This window comes from Lepisosteus oculatus, chromosome 22 (genome assembly GCF_040954835.1).
Source record: "Lepisosteus oculatus isolate fLepOcu1 chromosome 22, fLepOcu1.hap2, whole genome shotgun sequence".
In the NCBI taxonomy this organism is placed as follows: Eukaryota; Metazoa; Chordata; class Actinopteri; order Semionotiformes; family Lepisosteidae; genus Lepisosteus; species Lepisosteus oculatus.
Genome location: NC_090717.1, coordinates 14,405,867 through 14,427,152, shown reverse-complemented (window position 1 = coordinate 14,427,152; position 21,286 = coordinate 14,405,867). Strand labels below are relative to the sequence as shown.

Here is a 21,286-nt window from a genome sequence, read left to right as displayed (position 1 = left end):
GTTAGTGGGGCCAGCGGGGGGCGCTCACCCTGCGGTCCATGTGGGTCCTAATGCCTCAGTATAGTGACGGGGACACTATACTGTAAACAGGCGCCGTCCTTCGGATGAGACGTAAAACCGAGGTCCTGACTCTCTGTGGTCATTAAAAATCCCAGGGCGCTTCTCGAAAAGAGTAGGGGTGTAACCCCGGTGTCCTGGCCAAATTTCCAATTGGCCCTTACTAATCATGGCCTCCTAATAATCCCCATCTATGAATTGACTTCATCACTCTGCGCTCCTCCCCACTGATAGCTGGTGTGTGGGGAGTGTTCTGGCGCACTATGGCTGCCGTCGCATCATCCAGGTGGGGCTGCACACTGGTGGTGGTGGAGGGGATCCCCATTACCTGTAAAGCGCTTTGAGTGGAGTGTCCAGAAAAGCACTATATAAGTGTAAGCAATTATTATTATTATTATTATTACACTGCTTCTCATTTTTTAAGCGCTGGGAATGGTCACCTCTATTGAGGCCAAGTGGCTCATCAGCCCGCGTTCTGGAGTGAAGCAGAGTTCAAGAGCTCATGGCTCCTCACTGGATGGGACAGCTGTCCATCAGAAGGCTAACCCCAGCACTGCCAGCTCCCAGTTATACCGCGGAGAGGACTGGAGCTATTCAGCCACAGTATCTTGCTCAAGCAGTGAACTACAAGTGCCCACAACAGGGATTCAAACCCGGAACCCTAACCACTGCTCTGTATCGAATGCAGTCTTTCATCAATCGTTCACGTTATCTTCCGGAAATTAATTCTAAAACATGGATTTTGCCGATTGTATGTCCCACAGAAATGAGGCAGGGCTACGTCCTGCTCCACCCCAAGTCCAGGGCAGCAGGGCTGGAGGGCGGAGTGCTTGCCCATTCAGCCCCACAGCCCCTCCAAGGGCTCGACTCCAGGCTGGAGCCTGTGACAAGCGAAACCTCCGAGCCGGTTCCCCAATACGATACCGAGCACCAGAGGTGTCCACTTCATGGGTCATGACTCAAGCCCAGCAACTGACTGTTCCTCTACGTCTCTGTTCCTCAAGTACAGAAACTGGCATCCACAAGATTATGAGGAAAGTGCAATAAAACCATTCACCACTTTATTGTGACCACTGCGGGTTTCAAAACCTGTTCTAGGTTTTAGACCTCATACAAGACTGTCCTTCATGCTTGCTGATAAAGTTTTTATTTTATTCACCAAAAAGAAACACCGAAGACTTCTGACTTTCTTCTCTGGCAAGCATGGGACAATGTGGCCCACTTTATAATAATTTTTCAAAAAAGGTTTTTAGGAACTTATCATCTGTTATTTAACCCACTCAGAATGTATTCACTGTATGGAACTATTTTACTGTTGTATAGACTGTAGGGTCAAGGGGATGAGTCACCAGTTAAATAAGATGAGTTGAGTTTTCTCAAAAGTTACACAAGGGAGAGTAAAAGGAAAATAATTCAGCAACAAGCTGTGCGCCAGACTGCTGGGTCAGAATGGTTTACAGCTGGACAGGACAAGTTTAACAGAGCCCCTCAGTTCCCTAATGGCTTGGATGGGTGTGGAAAGACATTGCTACAATGAGCTCCTTCAAGATCATTCATCTCCTCACTCGCTGAGGAAGTGTGAAATCACTCCATGCAGACTAAAAAGCAGCAGAGGCTCACAGTTAACTGAATGTTGAAGCACCTTCAAGACTCTGCCAATTTAACAGTATTAGGGAGGATGAGCAAGTGAATTCCGTTACCAAATTAACTGAAAGATGGAAAATTCCCAGTTAACCCAGGTAGTTTCAAAATATTTCCAGTAGGGAGCTGCGTCAGCATGCAGAGGCTGCAAAGGAACAAGTTGAGGTTTATTCCATGGCCAAAACGTTTCTTCTCTTTTTAGCATGGAATAAACGTTTACTTGCTCCTTTTCAGTTACAAAATATACTTGCTTATTAAAAAAACAGAATAAACAAGTTCTATAGTTTTCTTTCAGCTCTTCTACACCCATGGTTTAAAATTCATTACATAATTGAATGACCGGCACTTATACAGCACTTTTCATCCCAAAGAATCTGTCTATGTGCTTCACATATATAAGAGGAGATGCTTCTCAAACACTTGTGGTGATGTCCTGAATCCATTATACACCAACCGAAAAAAGCATTTTTCAGCTGATGCAAAAAAAATATCAACTGAATTAAGGAGGAAATGTAGGGAGGTCAGACCGCTCAAGGCCAACGTGGCATTGATGCCGGGCACTGGGGCAGACAGCCCTGCTCTTGCAAACAGTGGTATGGTGTCTTTAACTACCAAAGAGTCAGCATCCTGGTTAATGTCTTATCCAAAAGACACTATTTCCTACAACACAGAGTCCCACTGACATTGGCTGGGAATTCTGGTCAGCGGAAAGAGTGGCATCTACTGATACACTATCAGCAGCTACCGCCACAGCTGCGCTCGCCTGAGAGGTCTCCCACTCCAGAACCGGGCAGGTCCAGCCTGGAGGACGTTCGAACCCAGAAACCCTGCCGTCAGAAGAGCCCTTCTATAGCAGCCTGCGCTAGGATGTGGGTGACACAGGAAGCCAAGATTAGAAAAATGAACGTATTTGCTCCAGCTCAGTTTTTGGGTTTTGTTCTTTCCAAAGGTTTTGAGGAACCTTTCATCTTAAAATTGTGATTAAAGGAAATCAGAATAGTAATCTGAATATCAGCAAAGCCCCTGATATCAGCTTCAATAGGCAAGCAGGCCAGCCCGTCAACTACAGAGACAAATACCCTATTTGTGTATAGAGCACACAGAGGAAGCACATTTAAAAGGTCCTTTTCCACCTGTGTAACACACCATATCTCTTAAATGTCCGATTTTAGATCTGTTGCACTGAAGCGGGGCTTTAAGAGCAGCATTACGATGGAGAAGCCAAGTATGTCCACAGTGATGCAGGGGGAGGAAGGAACAGGCAGGAGGTTTGTCAGGGTGGTCCAGGGTGGGAGCTTTCTGCCGGAGTCACCATGACAGAGCCTTGTTAAGAAAACAAGCACTTCCTGAGCAGGGGCCGGAGATTGGCGTCTTTGACTATAAAAGGGCAGAGAGTGCAGGCAGCCTGGAGCTCACGACTACAGGGCTGAGAACGCTGAAGGAGATTAATTCCTCACATTCCAGCTACACACAAAAAAAAAAAATCAAATAAGAACAAAAAGTACTTCTGGCAAAACGCTACGGTGGTCTAGCCTGAAGTGGGTCAGAAAAGACCAACCTGGGGACAGATGTGTTTGTTTGCAGCACTTTGGTCAGAAACTTGCATATCAGACAGCGGTGCTGCATGGTGTCAGAATATTCCACTGTGGGGGTTAAGCTGCAGGAGTGATGACTATTCAGACAGCAGGCAAAACTTTATATATTTGCTTTTGAAAATGTCATCCAGGGAGGTGACAATCTACACCATTACAACAAAATCCACTTCTTTACTTTGGACTGTTTGCCACCTCCTTTACTACAGTGATGACACATTTTATGTAGGGCCAAAGTAGGTTAAAAAAAAGGTTGCTCAGGGTAGGTAGTTCTCTGGTATCCAAGGCGACAGAACTCCAGGCTTTGGGGCTCAGCTAGAGAAGGCCCTGTCAACCAGAGACTAGCAGGATAGGAGAAATGTGTTCACTTGCAGTAGACCTGGTCAGGTTTCTGGGTGCTGAATTCTGGACATACTGCTGTTTGCACAAGTAAAGCAGTTTGGCAGAAATTTTCTGAACAGCAGCCGTTGTTAGTTATAGTTACATAGCCTACGGTGGCTAACATCGACAGCAAAATGGCAGTTTGATGGTCATCTTGGTTTTAACAAACACTGCCTTGTAAGCAGTGTTTCACCAAGAACACGATGACCTAGAGTGGGCACACAGTCACCACTATCCACTACTACGTGATGCTAATTTACCACCAAGTTGGAAATAAATAGCCAAGCAGTTTTTGTTCAGGAACAGTGTGAAGTATGGGAAATGTGTACACAAGAGAACAAAATATCAGTCAGGTGGCGATTTCAGTTTGTGCATTAACCCCTTTCTCCATTTTGCTGTATTATTAGTGTATTATAACTAAAAACATACCTGCCAAGCTTGGAGTTAACAGGCCTAACAGTTCTTGATGACTAGTTACCATTAAGAAATCATGGGGTTTTACTTTAATGAGGACAGTCGTTCATAATATGAATGGGTCAGGTCAACATCCAGGATTATGCAGGACCCAGCTGATGCCCTATAATGCATGGTTTATCTGTCCCAGGAGACCTGCTAATTATGAATGAACTCAGGTGCCTTGGCTATGAACACAAGCGTTTATTTTTTTTTAAATGTCCTTCCACTACGATCCGAGTTCTAATTTGCTTTACTGGTTTAGATAAAATCTTACTACCTTCCATAATAGTCTTTCCATCCATCCAGGAAATCTACAACACCAGGAGTCACCAAAATTATGTCTGACCCCACTCACCCCAGTCATAACTTGTTTGTCCCCCTAAAGTCTGGCAGAAGGCTCCAGACGCTCCAGTCGCACACAACTAGACTCCAAAATAGCTTCTTCCCCAGAGCCGTGAAGCTGGCGACGCCCCCACTCCCTCCCATCACACTTTGATCACTCCTCACTTCTTCCTGTACTCCCACACCACTACATACACGACAGCTGAATGTAAGCTGAAATTGTACTAGTTGTAAGATTTATTCATCACCATATTATTTTTGCACTGTTCTCCGAATTACTTTTGCACTGTTTTTGTACTGTTGTATTCTTTTCTCTGTTTGCGTATTTGCACAGTTTTGACTACACTGTTATTGTGTTACTGTCTATTGTCTTGTCTTCTGTTCTATTTATATACTGCACCTGAGTGACTAATGAGAAACACTTTTCACTATACTATGCACCTGTGTAAGTAAAATGACAAAGAAAGTTGAATTTAATAATACTAAATTGGCTGATCTGAATATGGTCACTGCTGCACAGATCAGACCTTTTCTCTTCTTCACTGCATCATATCTTAAAACACTACTATTCATTGGCCCAGGAAGGTATATATTGGGTTCAAGGGACCGGGCAAGTCACACTGGTTGTGTTTGGGGAATTAAAACTTTGAACCATTGCATACAGGAGACACCAGTCCTGTTTGCCAGGTTTATAATTTAACACATTTCTTAGCCAAGAGAAACAAAACAAGTTTGCTTGTGAGGAGGAGACATGAAGGGAAAGACAATTAAACATGATCACTTCCTTTTTCCTGGGTTTACCGCCAGTGTGGACACCAGCCTGCAGGGCAATGTCATTTCCCAACAGCCAGCTTCCTCGACTGAGGACGCAGGAAGAGTCAGAAACCAGAGGAGCTCTTCTGCTCATCTGGCAGCTAGCAGCTAATTGATCTGAGAATCTCTTCCAGCTGTTTCGTGAAAGACGCCAGGGAATCCGTTTTAACAACATGGCCGGCTAGCTTGTGTCACATTCTCCCACAAACCTTGGGGTCAAGAAGTGACTCCCGCTCTCAAGTTTTAATTCAGTTACACGTCGATTACACTTTTGTCATCTAGTTTGCGTTTCACTTTTCATTCTGAAAAAAATCGTTTTGTGTATTGTTTGTGTTCTTTCTGAACATTGCACACTCAGGCTTCTGAACTTTGGAATTCTTTTTATTGAGCTCTGCCACGTGAGCGAATGACATTAGAGGAAGGTCCAAGCTAAACAGGATGGCATTTATAAAGCAGGCAAATCAGTCAACGTAATTAAAGATTCAATATATCCAGAAGAAGCTTTGTGTATTTGGCCATTTTTAAATCTTGTTATACAATAACCAATCCTTATTTAAATATCACCAGCTGAGAACAAAAACTCTCTATACCCAGTGCATTTCTCACAAGCAACAAACAGAAGTCTGATAAAAGGGCAAAGTACAAGAATTTCCCTTCCTAATCACCCCTAAATGAACGTGAAACAAGATGGGAATTGAATACGTCATACAGCACATATAAACACCGTCCAAGCCACAGGTATTGGAATAAAGGGACATTTAACTGCAAACTCCATGCAAAATAAAACCGAAATGTGATTAGTTACTGCACACATGTTGATTATGATCTCGATGGGGCAGTTGCATGATTAATTTAATTAGTGCAATTTTGAAATCGATTGGCTGATTGTGTGCCATTTCTGGCATCTGAGCTCTCAGGACACATCTGTTTATTTAGCCGAATAATTACTCCTGATTAAGGGGCCGTATAGGTAACTACCTATAAGCATCTTGAGTAATCACCTGTAAAACATCCTTTATCTAACCAATCAGGAGTCCCTGGACACTCAGAGGGGCATGACAGAGCCCTGGGCTCCTCATGTACCTTCACCCAGGCCCTGGACAGACACCTGCACAAGATGGCCAGCAGCTTTCTGCCGCTAGCTTAGGTTTTACATCTTGCATTGCTCTCTAAGCTCATCAGCCCATTCCTTACCCAGGATCCAGGTCAAGGTCAGCAACTCCTGCCAAAAACTGATAAAAAGGGAAGAGAGAAATGCAGAAAACTGAAATAGTACCACAAGGGAAAAATGAAAGTCAATGAAAAATGTGGACGATATTACTCATTCAATAAAACAAGTAACAGTAACAGTCCCAGCTAGGACCATCTGACCTGACAGTCTTTCTGCAAGACGGTAACCCCAGGTCTCTGCCAGGACAAAAGGCACAACAGACTTTTGTTCAAACAGTTAAAAATGTATAATAAATCAGAGGCTATTTAGCATACCTTAAGAGGGGAAAAAAGTTTGAAGTTTGGAGAGCTCTCTTTTAAAATTCTACTTCTCTCCCTTTTCACAATAAAACCTCAGTATTTCCCTACCAATTGTTTTGCAGCACAGAAAGCTTTAGGAAAACGTCTGGTTTTAAACTTGGAAACATCCCATTAAAAACCAGACAGGACCTTTATTACAAAAACAGCACAGCAAATGATTTGCACACAACGTAGCATTTACTTCTGCAAATCCTGCATCATTCGCCGTGTAGAAGTGCAAGTAAATCTACTTCAAAAGTCACCTCTCTTCGGGCGAGAGGACGAGGAGGAACGCCGCTGAGCTGGCGAGCGGCGCAGGAGCCAGGACACAGGCATCGGGAGGGGGGCCACGCCCCGATCATTCGCCCCTGTGGAGAGGGCCGTCCTGAGAGGCCCGCGCTGTTGTGTCCTGCTGCTGCAGGCGACACTGCAGGACCGCAGCCTACAGGCCTGTGCATCAGCAGAGCGCTTGAAACGACCGCGGTCCGTCGGGGCTACACTCAAATGCAACTGCATATACTGTACTATAGCGTCCTGCGTGACATCTTGTGGAAATGAACACGGTGCCCCATCATTTACCTTTTTTGTCCCATATGTGGGAACTTGCCAATGCTACCCAATGTCTGTGATCATTACAAAAGCAAAATCAGTCATAACAAAGTTGTTACATTTCCAGACACAAAACCTTTCCAAGCTGTTTTTGACAGGCACAAGAGAAACACCATGTAGAGTCAGGATTACAGATTCGCGCCCTTCACTTACAGCTCTTGGTGTAAAGAAGCATTTTGTATAGAGAGATTTGGGTGTTGTGTTCCTGCCTCCATTGGCCCCCCGCCACACCCTGGTTCAATATTTATGCACAGAATCTTAATCAATGCCAATAACACAGTAATTACAAACATCTGAAACACCACCAAAACCCTTAATATTTAGCAAATGGAATTCTGCTCTAGAAGGTCTCCGATATCGTGCCGGAATAAGAACTGGCAGATTTGCTACTGAAATGGCCGTGCGCCACTAAGGACAGTGCTGGGAGAGCTGGAGTCTGCATGTGAAATCGGACCCCTGACCATATCAGCATATCATATTGTCTGGCAACAACAATCCCAAAAATAAAAAACATCATGCAGACATACAACTCAGACAAGAGATTCCGATACCACAAAAAAGGTTGCTCCACTCCAGACTGGGAGATGAAAGAAAACCTTATTTCTGTCCTGGTTTTGCTATAAAGCTGGTTCCTGGCTTTTAGCTTAGCTCAAGGCAGGGCTGGCAGGCTGTCTAATACCCATCTGAAATAGGAATTATGACCCCAGCCAGGTCCAGAGACTCCAGCAGTGGAGCAGCCAGGTTCCCATGGCCTGGCAGGCTGGGGGAGTTAAGGCAGCACAGCTCGCCGGTCACATGCGCCACTGCTGAAAGCCATCCAGACCCCTAAGTCCTAAATCAGTCCGATGTGCTGTAACCAGTACACTCTGCTCACCCTGAAAGAACAACGGGACCATCTCAGTTACCTCGGCACGCTCTCAAAACTATCAATCACTACGATGAGGAAAGGGGCTCCATTGAGCAATGTCTGGAATGACTTCCTTACAGTATCATAATCTTTAAAGAAAAACAAACCACCAAAGGCAGTTTTAAAACTTCCTATCACTCATGTGGAGAGCATGAATCACAAATCGCTGGTCAATAAACTTACTTATGAGAGAATTCATTCTGATCTCAAATCACAAACATTCACAATTTCCTGCTCGATCTGAGTCATAAATGCAGAGATAAATAACTTTGCCTTCCATTTGACAAATGCTGCAAGAAAAAGTTTAACTGAGCCAGTTTCCTTCACAAATACATCACTGTAGTAGGACTATGAGCCATAAAACTTAATCAGTCTATTTAGTTATCCTAAAGAAAATATTAAACACTTGTTCTGAAAAGAAATAAATGATAAAACCATGTTACACACAGGCCTAGTATGTTTTAAATTTAATTTGAAATAAAACACTCTCCTTGATATCAGGGGCTTGTGGAGATTTATCAGAAAATGAAGGAGTAACCCTGAGGTTGTCAGAATGTTCTGTAATTCAGTGGGAACAGCGGAGCAAGATCGTGACCATGAACCCCAGAGATCTCCCCCAAGACTCCTGCAGACTGCGCTCCCTTATAAGGACACGTGCGATAAGAAGGTGTCCAAGCGGAACACAGACTGGAGGAGATCAGGGTCAGAGAGAAGTGTGGATGATACAGGACACAGAGCTGAGGCCACTTTACAAGACAGTGGACCTGGAGCAAAACTCCTAAAGTACTGTACTTCCAGTTAAAGTAAAATGCTACCACTAAGGTACAAAATAAAGAATGAAATTCTTAAATGATGCCCAAGGACAGTTGCATTTCCTTCTTGATAGATGTGCGACACTTTAGAATTGTAAAAAGAATGTTCTTTTGAAACAGAGCAGAACTCCACATTTAACTAAGATTTTATATACACTATACAGCACTCTGTAGATGTAGATGAAGAAATCAGAAGAGATCTCAATAAACCTTGTTTTGCCACCTTCTGTTGGAAAGGCACTCCGGGTTCCGAGACCCAAGATGGCTCAGCAGAGGCTCAGAAGGCCTGGGACAGGCAGCTCTCTATCGCAGCGTGGCGGTCAACAGCTGCTCCACCCCACTGAGGAAGACGGGTCAGCTGCCCTGCAGAATCTGGGAGCGCTTGGCGCTCAGTTTGGCTTATCTGCCTCTCGCACGCTGCAGGACCAGGGAGACACATCCTCACGAAACCGTCTGCAGAACGGCCTGACAGGAATAAAGCCACATCCTTTCAGGGAGGCCGCCAGCTTTTCAGCTAGTGCTGTAACACACTGTGGGTAAGACACAGTCCCCCAACCGGGCCCAGCGCCACCCCGGTGCACACTGGCCTGGCTTCCTCAACATCCCTTCATTTCACGTCTCCAATTCAAACGAAGTATCCAAATGTTTCCTTTTTCTTGCTTCCGCACACTGTACCCAATGAGAACGTGCGTCATCAACACCCATGTCTTCTAAAAGGAGATTATTCAAGATCAGTGTCTCTTTCACACAGCACTTGTTTTTGCTCGGTGTTGGCTTTTGCAGAGACTCGGATATTGTCAATTTTTGTTTTTTAATGTCTGTTAGACTTTTAAAACAGATCATGCAGATACACACTACTCCCACGTGTCAAAGTGTGGGCTCTCTCGTGTGTCTGTACTGGACTTGCTGGTTACTCCACAAAACTTATATGTACTGCATATATGTCTTGACAAACCACTGTACTGCACACAGCATTTGAGAAATGCTTCCCTATGAATCTTATTACCATAATAATGGTCCCCAGTTAGCTCATTTGTTCTGTGAGATTTTTAAAGAATCCTACCGACTCGGCTTCAGCAGTGGAGGGTATGGAGGTATCCCAGTCTCCTGTAAACCTTGGAGGAAAGAAGTGTCTCCCGATTTCCGTCACAAACCTTTCCAGACATTTTCCCACTGGTGTCCACAATACCTTCTTGCGGATCTTACACAAAGTGCTCCAATTTGACTTGGTCGATGCCCTTAAAGAATTTGCATTCCTGAATCAAATCCCCATGTAATATCCTCAATTCTAGGCAAAAAAACATTTGGTTCCCTAATCTGTTCCAAGTCTAGCGTTCTGTACAGACCAGGAATCAGTCTGGTTGCTCTTCACGTGTGAGCATGTATTACAACAGCCAACACCGCAGAAGTATAATATAATGCACTGTAAAACTATCATTTTCCCAATATTAAATTCTACACAATTACAGTAGATAGCAAAGCATTTCATCCTAAAGTAAAAAGAAAGGTTAAGGCCACACTGGAAAACTTTTATACTACATTTTGTTACATGCAAAATTATAGCTTTAAATTTGTGACACTTGCACTGTGGAGTCAAACATTTTAAAATCCCAATGATTTGATTGAGTGTTTTTTTTTTTTTTTTTTAACTCTTGGACATTAACAAAATTTCCATTCAAACAGTTTGTTGCCTTATAAGGTGTTAACAAGGTCAGAGAGTCAGGCAGTCAGCTCAGGTCAGCCTTGGCAATAAACCAAGACCCCTGTTCTCTTCACGTTGCTAAATCAGAGCGTAGGATACACGTAGTACAGTGGCCTTGGCCAGACAGTAATGCGCAAAACAATAAAACACTTCAAGACCACATTGTTAACTCCTAACGGCATAGGTTCCTTCACGTTGCATCTGACACAAACCCAACAATGCATCACTCAACACCATCCCTCCTCTTATGCACTGCTGCAACAATATATTTCAGTGTTGGCTCTCATCAGCTGGAATGCAGAAGCTTGTCAAGACTAATGGGAAAACAGATGGAGCAGGTTTCTGGCTAATCTTCTAGGAAAACCTGCTTCAGACCTAAATCTGGGACAAATATCACCTTTCAGCATGGAAATTATCCAAAAGCACAAGGTCAAAGTTACACTGAAGTGGCTTAAGGATAAAACGTGAATGTCCTTGAATGCCCTAGTCAGAGACCTGACCCGAATCCGCCACCCTCCAGCCACTTGAGAGAGCTAGGGAATCTGCAACATCTGCGCCAAGATGGTTAAGTCAGAGGCTTACCCAGATATTTTGCTTCCACCTAATATGGTGCACACGGGTCTGAATGTTTATGCAGTATATTGAAAAGCACTTTTTAGAATGATTAAAAAGAAGGACCGAGTATAGAGAACTGTAAAAAAAGAAAACTGAAAATATTGTACAGCAGGCTAAAAAAAAAATCAGTAAACAATAATCTCCAAGGTCTGATGGCATTCCTCTAAATTAGAGATTTTATTTACAGATCCATATCAAAGGCCTCCCAACAGTCAAACCCAGAGACTATAAATCTGCTCACATTGCACCTATCCATAAAAAGGGTGACAACCAAAGCAAAATAATCACAGCCCAGTAAGCCTCACTTACGATTACATACAAGGTTACTGAAACAATCATTAGAACCAGAGGATCCCGTGTTTCTAAGCTATACAAACAGCGGTAATCAGCACCGTTCTGCTGTGCAGGCTGATCACGTGAGTTTCAGCTCTGCCAACACCTTTGTTCAGCACAAGAAATCTAAAGGCCAAAAACACCATTTTCCTTCAGGATGTTCTCTGGTGCTCAATCACTTTAATTACTAAGACAAACAATTTCACGAATAAGTGGTTAAACTTAAAGTATCAAATGTATTTATTTTGTATTTCAAAGAAAATGTATTTTGGTTTATTAAACCAAGGTCAAAGAAGGCCAAGGCAAGGCTTCTAAAACAGCGATGGGCATCTCCGGTGACCGAGGCTCAGAGACCTGCAGGATTCAGAGGCGTTTTATAAGCGACTGATTGAGATTCTTATCCAGAGACGTCAGCAGCAGGACTAGGCAGACCTGCGAGAGTGGACACACCTCAGCTGGCCCTTGACCACCTCCTGACTGCACTGCACACAGACAACCTGCTGTAACTGGACAGGCTGGGATGAACATACAGCGATGCACCTTTTCCAAAAGGATAAGGCTAAAATGAAAACAGGGCAGAAAAATAAGGGTTTCTTAACGTATTAAGGCGAAAGGTACAAATGGCTAACCAATGTATGTCTTCAAAGCCTAGGATGGCGTTTACCACATTCACCAACCGAATGCTAACATGTCAGGTGGAACGCTACTGTCTGACAGCCAACAAACAGCACACAGGTGCCCTGAGAAGTCCAGGGCCTCAGCCATCCAGACCTACAGTGAGCTGAAGCACAAGCATGCTCCCTCGTTGCAGCATGCAAACATGCCGACTATTAAAACTGCACCACTTACAGCACAAGGCAGGGAGACCGGATTCCTTGAAACTGGCAATGAAGGACCGAAGGTTTCCAAACAGCCATTAAAGACTTTAGTGCCCATATAAAGCCACATAAGAGCTTTGATCAGCAATCTGAACCAAATCTCAAAAGGAGTTTATGCACCGCGGAGGTGATAACATGAACAACTAGTCTGTTAATGGCATGCGACCGAGCAGAAGAATGTCAACAACTCAGTAATGATAATACAGTCCACCACTTTTTACATTCCACCAAGAACATAATTCAAAGACTATGATGTTTTTTTTAATAAATGCACCTTGGAAATATTAACAAACGTAGATTAATGTCTGTATTCATGGAAACAGATGGAGCAGAAATCGGCAATGTTTAGAGAAATCCCTTCTTTGGGAACAAATTCACCTTTCAGCAAGACAGTTATCCAAAGCTACACAGCTTAAGAATTAAAAAAAGTGAATGTCCTTGAGTGGCCTAACCAAAGACATGTCTTGCATCCTAGAAAGGACCTGCTTACTCCAAGCAACCCAAGAGAGCCTGAGAGTTTGCCAAGAATGGACAAAAACTGCCAAAGGTGCTTGTAAGCCACTAGTTCATGGGTCTGGACACTTCAAGCAGTCCACACATTTCAGCTTTTATTAAGATTTACTATCTTTTGAAGTATTCAGTTTGAACATTCAGGTTTATGATATTTGGTTTAAAAAAGTGTATGCATCATTTATATATATATATTATAATTCACGAAACGGAACACAGGAAGGGTCTGTATACGTGTTCCAAGACACTGCAAGTCCTTGCCAAACGGGCTTTTCGTTTCAGACCTAATTCATTTCACACTGGATGACATGGTACACACTGCCCATTCATCCGAGCGACTGAACACAAACAAGTTCAGGGGAGAGCTGGCAGAGGATGGCGCACAGATAAACGCTCCTCCGGGCCATGAGAGTGAACTCCACCAAGCGTAGTACCGCACAGCTGCTGCCTGGACCGTGCTCACCCTGCTGAGAGACCAGCACGACTCCGATCTATGGCGCTCTTAAACATTTTAGAATATAGGTGCTCTTCACGAATACTAAAGTATATATAAATTACTTTCCAAGTTTTGTTTTATCCTAGCCAAATGCTTTCACACAGAGTTTCACTCTTCACATTAAACCCGGGAGGACTTGCAGAAGTCAAAGAAAAGGGTTACTGTAGTCTAAGAATCCAAGATAAACTCATTTCGTCTGTCAGATTCTGCCTCCGGCTCTTCAACAAGGAGCTCAGCCAAAACTGCTGATCTGATTAATCTCAATCCCGGGCAGCACGCACCTCACAGGCTTCCATTCAGCCTGGAAACTGCACATTACAGTAAGTTGCTCTTGAAGCCATGGAAAAGAAAGGTACAATAAAACCAGATTTACGCTACTCTAGAACTTCTGTGTCTATAGATACCACTGTATGCCAACGAGCTCGGATAATGCAGAGCCTTGTGACAAGAAGCTCAACATTTTAAAAAATGCCCACGTAGCCTTTATGGGGCAGAAGAGTTGGTGCCCTTTGGAAGTCCTTTAACTCTCAGGGGAAGGTTACAGTACAGCTCAACAAATCCCTGCAAAACCCCAGACACCAAGTGGGATTAGAAAAAGAACAGTTTACGAATGTTCCTCATTTTCCAAATGAGACAGAATTTCATGCCGAATAACAGATGAAAGGCTGATGACAAAAGCCTATTCAAGGAGCACGAGCCCCAGCACAGTTGGCCATTGTGCTCCCCCGTGCCCGCCTCGCCGGGGTGCACCGAGGACGCGCCCTCATCGCGCGGCGGGGCGAGACAATGCCCCTGTGTGGAGAGCGGTCTTCAGGAGCAGGTGCAGCGACAGGTTCTGTGCAGGTGTGAAACAGATCGGCAGGGGAGAGCAGCAGCACAGAGTCCGCCCCACCTGTCTCAGAGAGGGCAGGTCCGCGAGGCCACCATCCAGTTTCTCCAGGAGGACCATTCCTCAACACAACGGGGGAGAGAATATCTTTAAACAGCTACTCTCCAAATTATACATCCTCTTTCACTAGCATTTGATTTCATTTTTCACCTCAATGATGCTTCTGAAGACATAAGGGAAAGAAGCCGAATGCACAAAGGGAGCTAATGTTAAGTAAGGAGTAACCATTCTTAACATGTCCCCACGTTTACACCAGCAGGGCCAGAAAGCACAAAAAGGACAGAATCAGAGAGCCCAAGTTGTAAACAGCCGCTCCAGTTAAAAACAAATTCCAGCAACAGTCTCCCAAAGGCTTCACCAGCAGAAGACGTTTTCACTTCCTGTTTTTACAACTAAATGACTGAAACATCTGCTTTGATATGCAGCTCTTAAAAAATAAAGACAATGCAATGTTGGATTACCTTTATAACAGACGTACCTGGTTAAATAAAACAGGGATTCCTTTAGGACCCCAAAAGAAACACCTATACAATAAAATTAGATTTTCAAACTTTACATTAGACACCCACCCAAGTGTCACATGGTTGAGCTCCTCCAACAGCAAGCTGGGTAAGTGCCAATCCGAGCAGCGGCATGTTTCTCACCCACATGGGAACTTGGCCTCGTCAGTTCTCCAGCCCCTGTGGGTTCTCTGCTCTACCTTCTTCCATTACTTTGCAAGTTCCAAATGGGAGAAAGACATTCAGCCCGTAATTCTGGTCCCATAGTGGCAACGTATTATTTCAGTGATGTCATGCAGCCTTCTGAAGGACTCCTGGGTGCACAGTCGACCACCTGCATGTTCAAACTGGATAACAAACTAAGACCAACTGAAGAAATACACAACTGTCACTAAACCACCTGACATTAAGTCTATGGGTGGTCACAAGCAGCATGAAAATACAGACCAACAAGATGACTACAGTTTCTACAAGGAATTTCCTACCAGCGGTTAGAAATCACCAGGCTGTACATGAAGACAGAAAGACTAGTGTGCGACACCACAAGCCAGGTTAAACACAAAGCTAATCCACCAACAGACCCTCAGATTGACAGGTAAGCTTTCATTTAAACCCCTGGCAAGTCCTGCTCTGTAACCCAACACAGAGTGGTAACCAAAGATCAAAGTCCATCATCAAGCAACAACAGCACATATGCTTAAGTCTGTCATTGCTGCTAAGAAGAGAATTTTGAAAAACGTAAAGTTTACACCTGAAAATCTATCATATTTAATCCAGCACGGCAACTACTACAACTTCTGCATAAAAGATAGACACAGATACTTTATTGATCCCGTAAGGGAAACTGCAGTGCAACAGCAGCTTAACACAGCTTAAACAAAGGTACTTGATTTAGTCAGGATTGTCCTGGCGTGGTCCCAGACACCGTTAGTGTTGAATGTCCCTTCCTCAGCAGCATCATTGTGCCGTTTCCGTCAGTGTTGATGATGATCAACCCTGGAAGAACTGCCGTCACAGCCCGCAAGCTCACCCAATCTCCATTATTAAACTGCTCAAGGATAAACAAGCAGCTCTGCATCATTCATCAGGCATCAGTCTTTTAACAGCAGAGACCTGAGGTGTCCCATCTAGCAAATCAGAGCTTGTTGCTTACGTAAAGTTTATAATGGCCACAAAACTCCTGAAGAACAGGCAGTGTTGCTCTTAATTTCTCCTTCAGAACTTGACCTTCCTTCAGGAGGGCATAGGTGATTGGGCTGAAAATCACTACCCTTTGAGAGAACAGCCAGGAACAAAACAATAAATAAGCCTCCAGAACAGCCATTTAGAGTAAGACAACCAGATCCTATAGTTCAGGCTTCAATAGGATTAGATTCAGTGGAACCAGAAGAATTCTCACATGCCTGATAGCAGCCTGACCCTTTCCAAGTTTGTTTCCTGGTAAAGCCTGGGAAAAGACATCTTTCCAGACTTTTTTTACTGAGCAGAGTGACACACTGAAAACTGTGGGAACAGCATAAAACCATCAGCTCGTGTCTCACTGTGAAATAATAAAACATCTTAAACAGGACTCAATCAAACTGTCAAACTGTGCAAAAAAATGGCTGAGAATTTCTCAGGGTTCTTATCACCCAAGTCCTTTTCACAAAAGCTCGATGTCTGTCATCTCTGCTGCACTAAATTATTCCAAAATCTGTTCCGTAGGGTCTGGACATACAGGACATTTGATGCAAATGATTTGACCTCTGAGCACTAAGAGTATGGCTATAATGATGTTAAACCACTCACGTAAACCTTTTTAGGGATAATAAAACAATCTTTCATCTCTAAGTCTTAAATGCAATCACTCAGGCTTTTGGCCACAATGAGATCTCCATTTTAACTGTAGGATGGAAAACAGCGTTAGATGTTTTACAGGCTCACTTCCAAAAGGTTTGCCGCTTCCCCCTCTCCAACAGATGGCATTCCTCGACCAAAAAGAGCGTTTTTAACCGATGCTTTATTTTTAGATGCACTTCATCATCCAGCATTTTATCTGGACTCAATTCCTGAGAAAACTGAGGAAAATTTACCACAAAAGGAGAAATGCTCTAATAAGAACACCACGATGAAGTGTTTATCGAGTTTCACGTCCTGCTTAAATACTCAACCACTTAAGACTTATCTGGCAGGTGAGACTAATGAAAAGAGTCAATATTTAGAGAGCTGAACCCATTAACCACCAACCTATTGGATTAAGAATGGTACTTAGACCTTTTAGTGTCCGACTGCATGACTTCACTGCCTCTGCACTCATTTCAACCTGATGCTTCCAGTGACTAAAGGGGCTGAACTCTAAATGGAGTTTAAATGTCTGGCCCAGACCATTAAACCCCTGGTCCACCACCTTCGGACACAGGTCTCCTCAGCACTCCCGACGATCCTTCTGATCTAGTAAAGATCTTTTACACAGCTGCCCAGCCAAAGAATTCAGGGTGCCCAAACACCACACCAGCTGGTTTAGCGCACTCTTCCCAGAAAACAATTTCACAACTTGTCAATTAAAAATGAAAAGGGTCCATTAAAGTACAAATCCAATACAGAACTTCAAAATGAAGTCCTTCCAATGACTTCTCCAGGAGCAACAGCAGAAAACCTGATCTAACTTTAAACCTTTATTTCTTCCAAATTTCTATACAGCAATAAGATTCACTGTTCTGCACATGAAAACGTAATTCCATACCACTGGGACAAAGAGCAGTAAGATGTTTTTCTACATTACATATTGCTTCACATTCATATTTAATTATGTCTGGATTTAAGGAAGTAAAAGACAGATCTGCAATCCTCCCTCCTCTTTCGTTTACGATTTATTCATAATACCGTTTTGAAAGATAGAGGAATGTCCTATCAATCGAGTTAAAGGTCTTGGGAACAAGAGCTGAAAGCCTGAAACTCATAAACCCCAGCAGTGCACTCTGGAATTACTCACTTAACTGAGCAACAGGAACACCATTATGCAAGGACCTGACATCAGAGCACAACTGTCAATAAGATGAGTCCCTCTTCTCTTATCCGATTTCTTTACTTTGCCCTCAAACCAAATAAAAAACAATTATAAACCACACCACTGACTCAGAATAAACCTGCCAAACTGCTTTGTGTGGAATCTGATCTGACAGTGACATACCTGGTGATACAGACCAGTTATCTGCTGTAGGCTGTTTTATGGGTTACATCTCGCAATGCAGAGTGTGATGGTATGTACTGTAGTCCTGTGCAGGAAATGTAATATGCCAAAAAAAACAACCTAGGAGCAGTCATTGGCCCATCACGTCCCCTTAGACAGCTCTGAAACAATTAGCAACCCGAGTGCCTGGCCTGTTTTCAGGAGTGACCCTTGACTACCTTGAACCTGGCGGAGACGGACCGGAGACAGGGGGCACGCGAGACCGGTGGACCCCAGAGACGGGCCGCCATGGGGAGGCTACAGCAGATGCCTGAACCCAGAGATATAAACAAGGGAGAACGTGCTAATCCTCAAGCACGCTCCCATCCTGTTCCCCTGTGGCACACGGGCTCCGCGCTGTCCGGGTCTGGAACTCCTTCCCCGGAGCAGACAAGCGCCTTGGGCTCCAGCCCCCCGAGACAGTCCCCCGTCCTGGAGCAGGGCCTGGCGGGGGAAGGGGAATCCCTCTTCAACCAGCAGACCTGCAGCCAGGTGCTCCAGACCCCTCAGCCCCAGAGGAAACTCGGCCCCGGGATCGCAGCAGGGATTCGGAACCTGACCACCTCCGATCGGGAACTTTCACCCCGACTGGCAATGAAGGGCGCGACAGTGCTGTTCTTGGAAACCTGCTGATTCTGCCTTGAACCAGGGAAGCAGCTGGCTGCAGACATTCCAGGAGTGCAGCAGCAGCAGAAGTGGTTTTTGCTCTTGCGAGCTGGCAGCTCGCTTAGAGGTGTTCACCTACAACAGCTACCTGTGTTGCTGCAGAAGCCCATCCCCTGGCTTCTTCCCAAACCAGCCCTGCAGGATCATCCGACCAGTTAGCTACTCACTGGCCACCAGGCTGGACGAGCCCAGTGACCTGCTCTCATGTCTGGCTGTAGCTGTTCTCATGCACACCAAGGCAAGCAGGGGAACTATAAGAAAGACACTCTCCTACTATGCTTCTTCAGTTTCTGCAGAACCCTCGGTAGTACTGCAGAGAGCAAAGCGGCTAATCCACAATGTTATCTGCCAAAAGAGCTCTCCTCCGCCACAACTGTCAGTGCGGTTTCCGCGGGACAACCACCCTTTCAAAACGGACCTCTATCCTGTCGTGATCCATGCATACTCTCCGTCTCCCGCTTAGACTTCGCTTACATTCGCACCACGAGCAGTAAGAGCTCAGTGCTGCAAGGAGCGCATTTCGTAGGACCCGTGAGGGAACTGGGCATGACCGCCGTGAAGAGTCCAGCTCACCTGCATTCAGGTGCACCCTGTGCGATTTAAACACCTCCACCACAGATTTAAAATCATTAATTTCTACGAGCTCTGTAGACTTACATTGGATAACTGCTTCCCACTATCCACTAAAAAAGTAGTAGCGAGAAAAGTTACACCCAAAGACATCATAATTAAGAAATGAATCCCTTTTTGGAAGGTACTAGCAGTACGACAGTTAAATCTGTAACCTTTCGGCCATTTAGACATTCACTTCACTACCAGCCTCCTGTTGCTTCTCCCGAAATGCACATCCATAGTCGTGATTCATATTTGTCCAGCGTGAAGAAAATACGACGGATTGTAAATACAGCCGATGGGGAGTACCACGGGTGGTTTGAGAGTGGGGTCATTTCTCGCACATTGTGTTGCACGCCGAGAACAGGGCATGAATGCGCTGCACACGGCGGGGCAGCTGGGCGGGATATAAACTCACCAGCTTCTTGAGAGAGGGCTCGTCCAGCGCGGAGAACCGTCCTTCTGACATGGCTGCTATGGGCCGGTGACAGCACAGTCTTCCTCCTGCGGGGTGATCACAAGGACCGCGGGTTCCGCCGTGGGCGCTCTGGCCCCTGTGGTTTGCGTGTATCGCGGTGTCGGACACCACGCGTGAAGATCCCGCAGCTGGGATGAGCCCAGCCTCTCGCTTCTCTCGGCGGCGTTTCGGGCTCCAAACCCGGGGTCTGTCCCCGCACCCAGCGCCTGCCCCCGGAGAGTGTCCGGCTGCTCGCCCAGGCTGCTAGAAGGGCGGATCAGGACTCCCGAGTGGGGGAGACAAGGTGCACCGTGCTCTGGCGACACAGCCTCGGGGACCCGCTGCAGTCCGAGCCGCCGGACAGTGTCCGCAGCCACAGCTCGCCCGGCAGCGCTGCTGCGGAGAAACTCAAGGACCGGGACCGGAGGTGCTGTGCTCCCCTTCCCACAAGCAGCACCGCTGGGGGCACGCTGTGTAACTCCACCTGCCTGCACAGGTCCGAGCTCGTATTCCTCTCGAAGAGAGCTCTCAGCAGCGAGGCTTTAGCAGCAGGCCCATATTCTCATCAGAGCATACCGGCAGTAAGGAAACGGCGGAGTCTGGACGCGTCTACCGGAACATAACCGGCGCCGCGGTGTCGGATCGGTTTCTGCAACAACCCTGCACTGAGCGCGAGCTTCAAATCCTCCCGTCTTCTCCCACAAGTCCCCCGCTGCCCCGCCCCGCCGGGGGGCCGACGCCCAATGAACAGACAGCATTCCAGGGAGATCCCGCCCCTTATTGGAAAACCCAGAAGCCCATTGGTCCGATTGAATGCGTGGGCGTCGCCTGCGATAGCAAAGGCCTCAGGGAAATGTAGTCGCTGGCGGAAGAACAGGTGATTTTGTTTCCGTGTTTGGAAAACAAGTAATTCAACTCAAAGTTCAGTTACTGAAACACATTCACGATTATCCAAAGCCTAGTTGAACAGTGACTAGAGAAAAAGTATAGTTTGTTCCTGTTAACTGGTTTATAAGTGTTAGGTAGGTCTGGTAGGAGTGGCTTCAACAGGTTTTCATTCTGATCCATATTCCAGCACCGCTGTATGAGTCAGCTGTCTGCTGCAGTTATTTTGTCTGTGCCATGAGGCAACCGTGAAAGGAATGGCATCCAGACATTTCCTGGTTTTTTTTTGTGAAAAGAATGGGCTCAAACACACCACCTCAGTTCTGGAGATCCATCTCACCTCATTGTCTCAATGTGAGATTGTTTCACACGGATCACAATACGCACAGATACGGCCGCTGCTGCCTAAAACCTGA

The 21,286-nt window shown here is 45.3% G+C and overlaps 1 protein-coding gene across 5 annotated transcripts in view; it reads right to left on the bottom strand.

The window, feature by feature from the left end:
• Positions 1-20,674, bottom strand: part of smtnb (smoothelin b) — an 83,931-nt gene extending 63,257 nt beyond the window's left edge. For 4 of the 5 annotated variants that reach the window (XM_069182008.1, XM_069182011.1, XM_069182009.1 and 1 more), the window contains exon 1: positions 19,947-20,674. In XM_069182008.1, the coding sequence (XP_069038109.1) occupies positions 19,947-19,997 (51 nt within the window). In that variant the 5' untranslated portion in view covers positions 19,998-20,674. The remainder of the gene's footprint in view (positions 1-19,946) is intronic. The other variant, XM_069182012.1, reaches the window with a different exon arrangement.
• Positions 20,675-21,286: the final 612 nt, after the last annotated feature.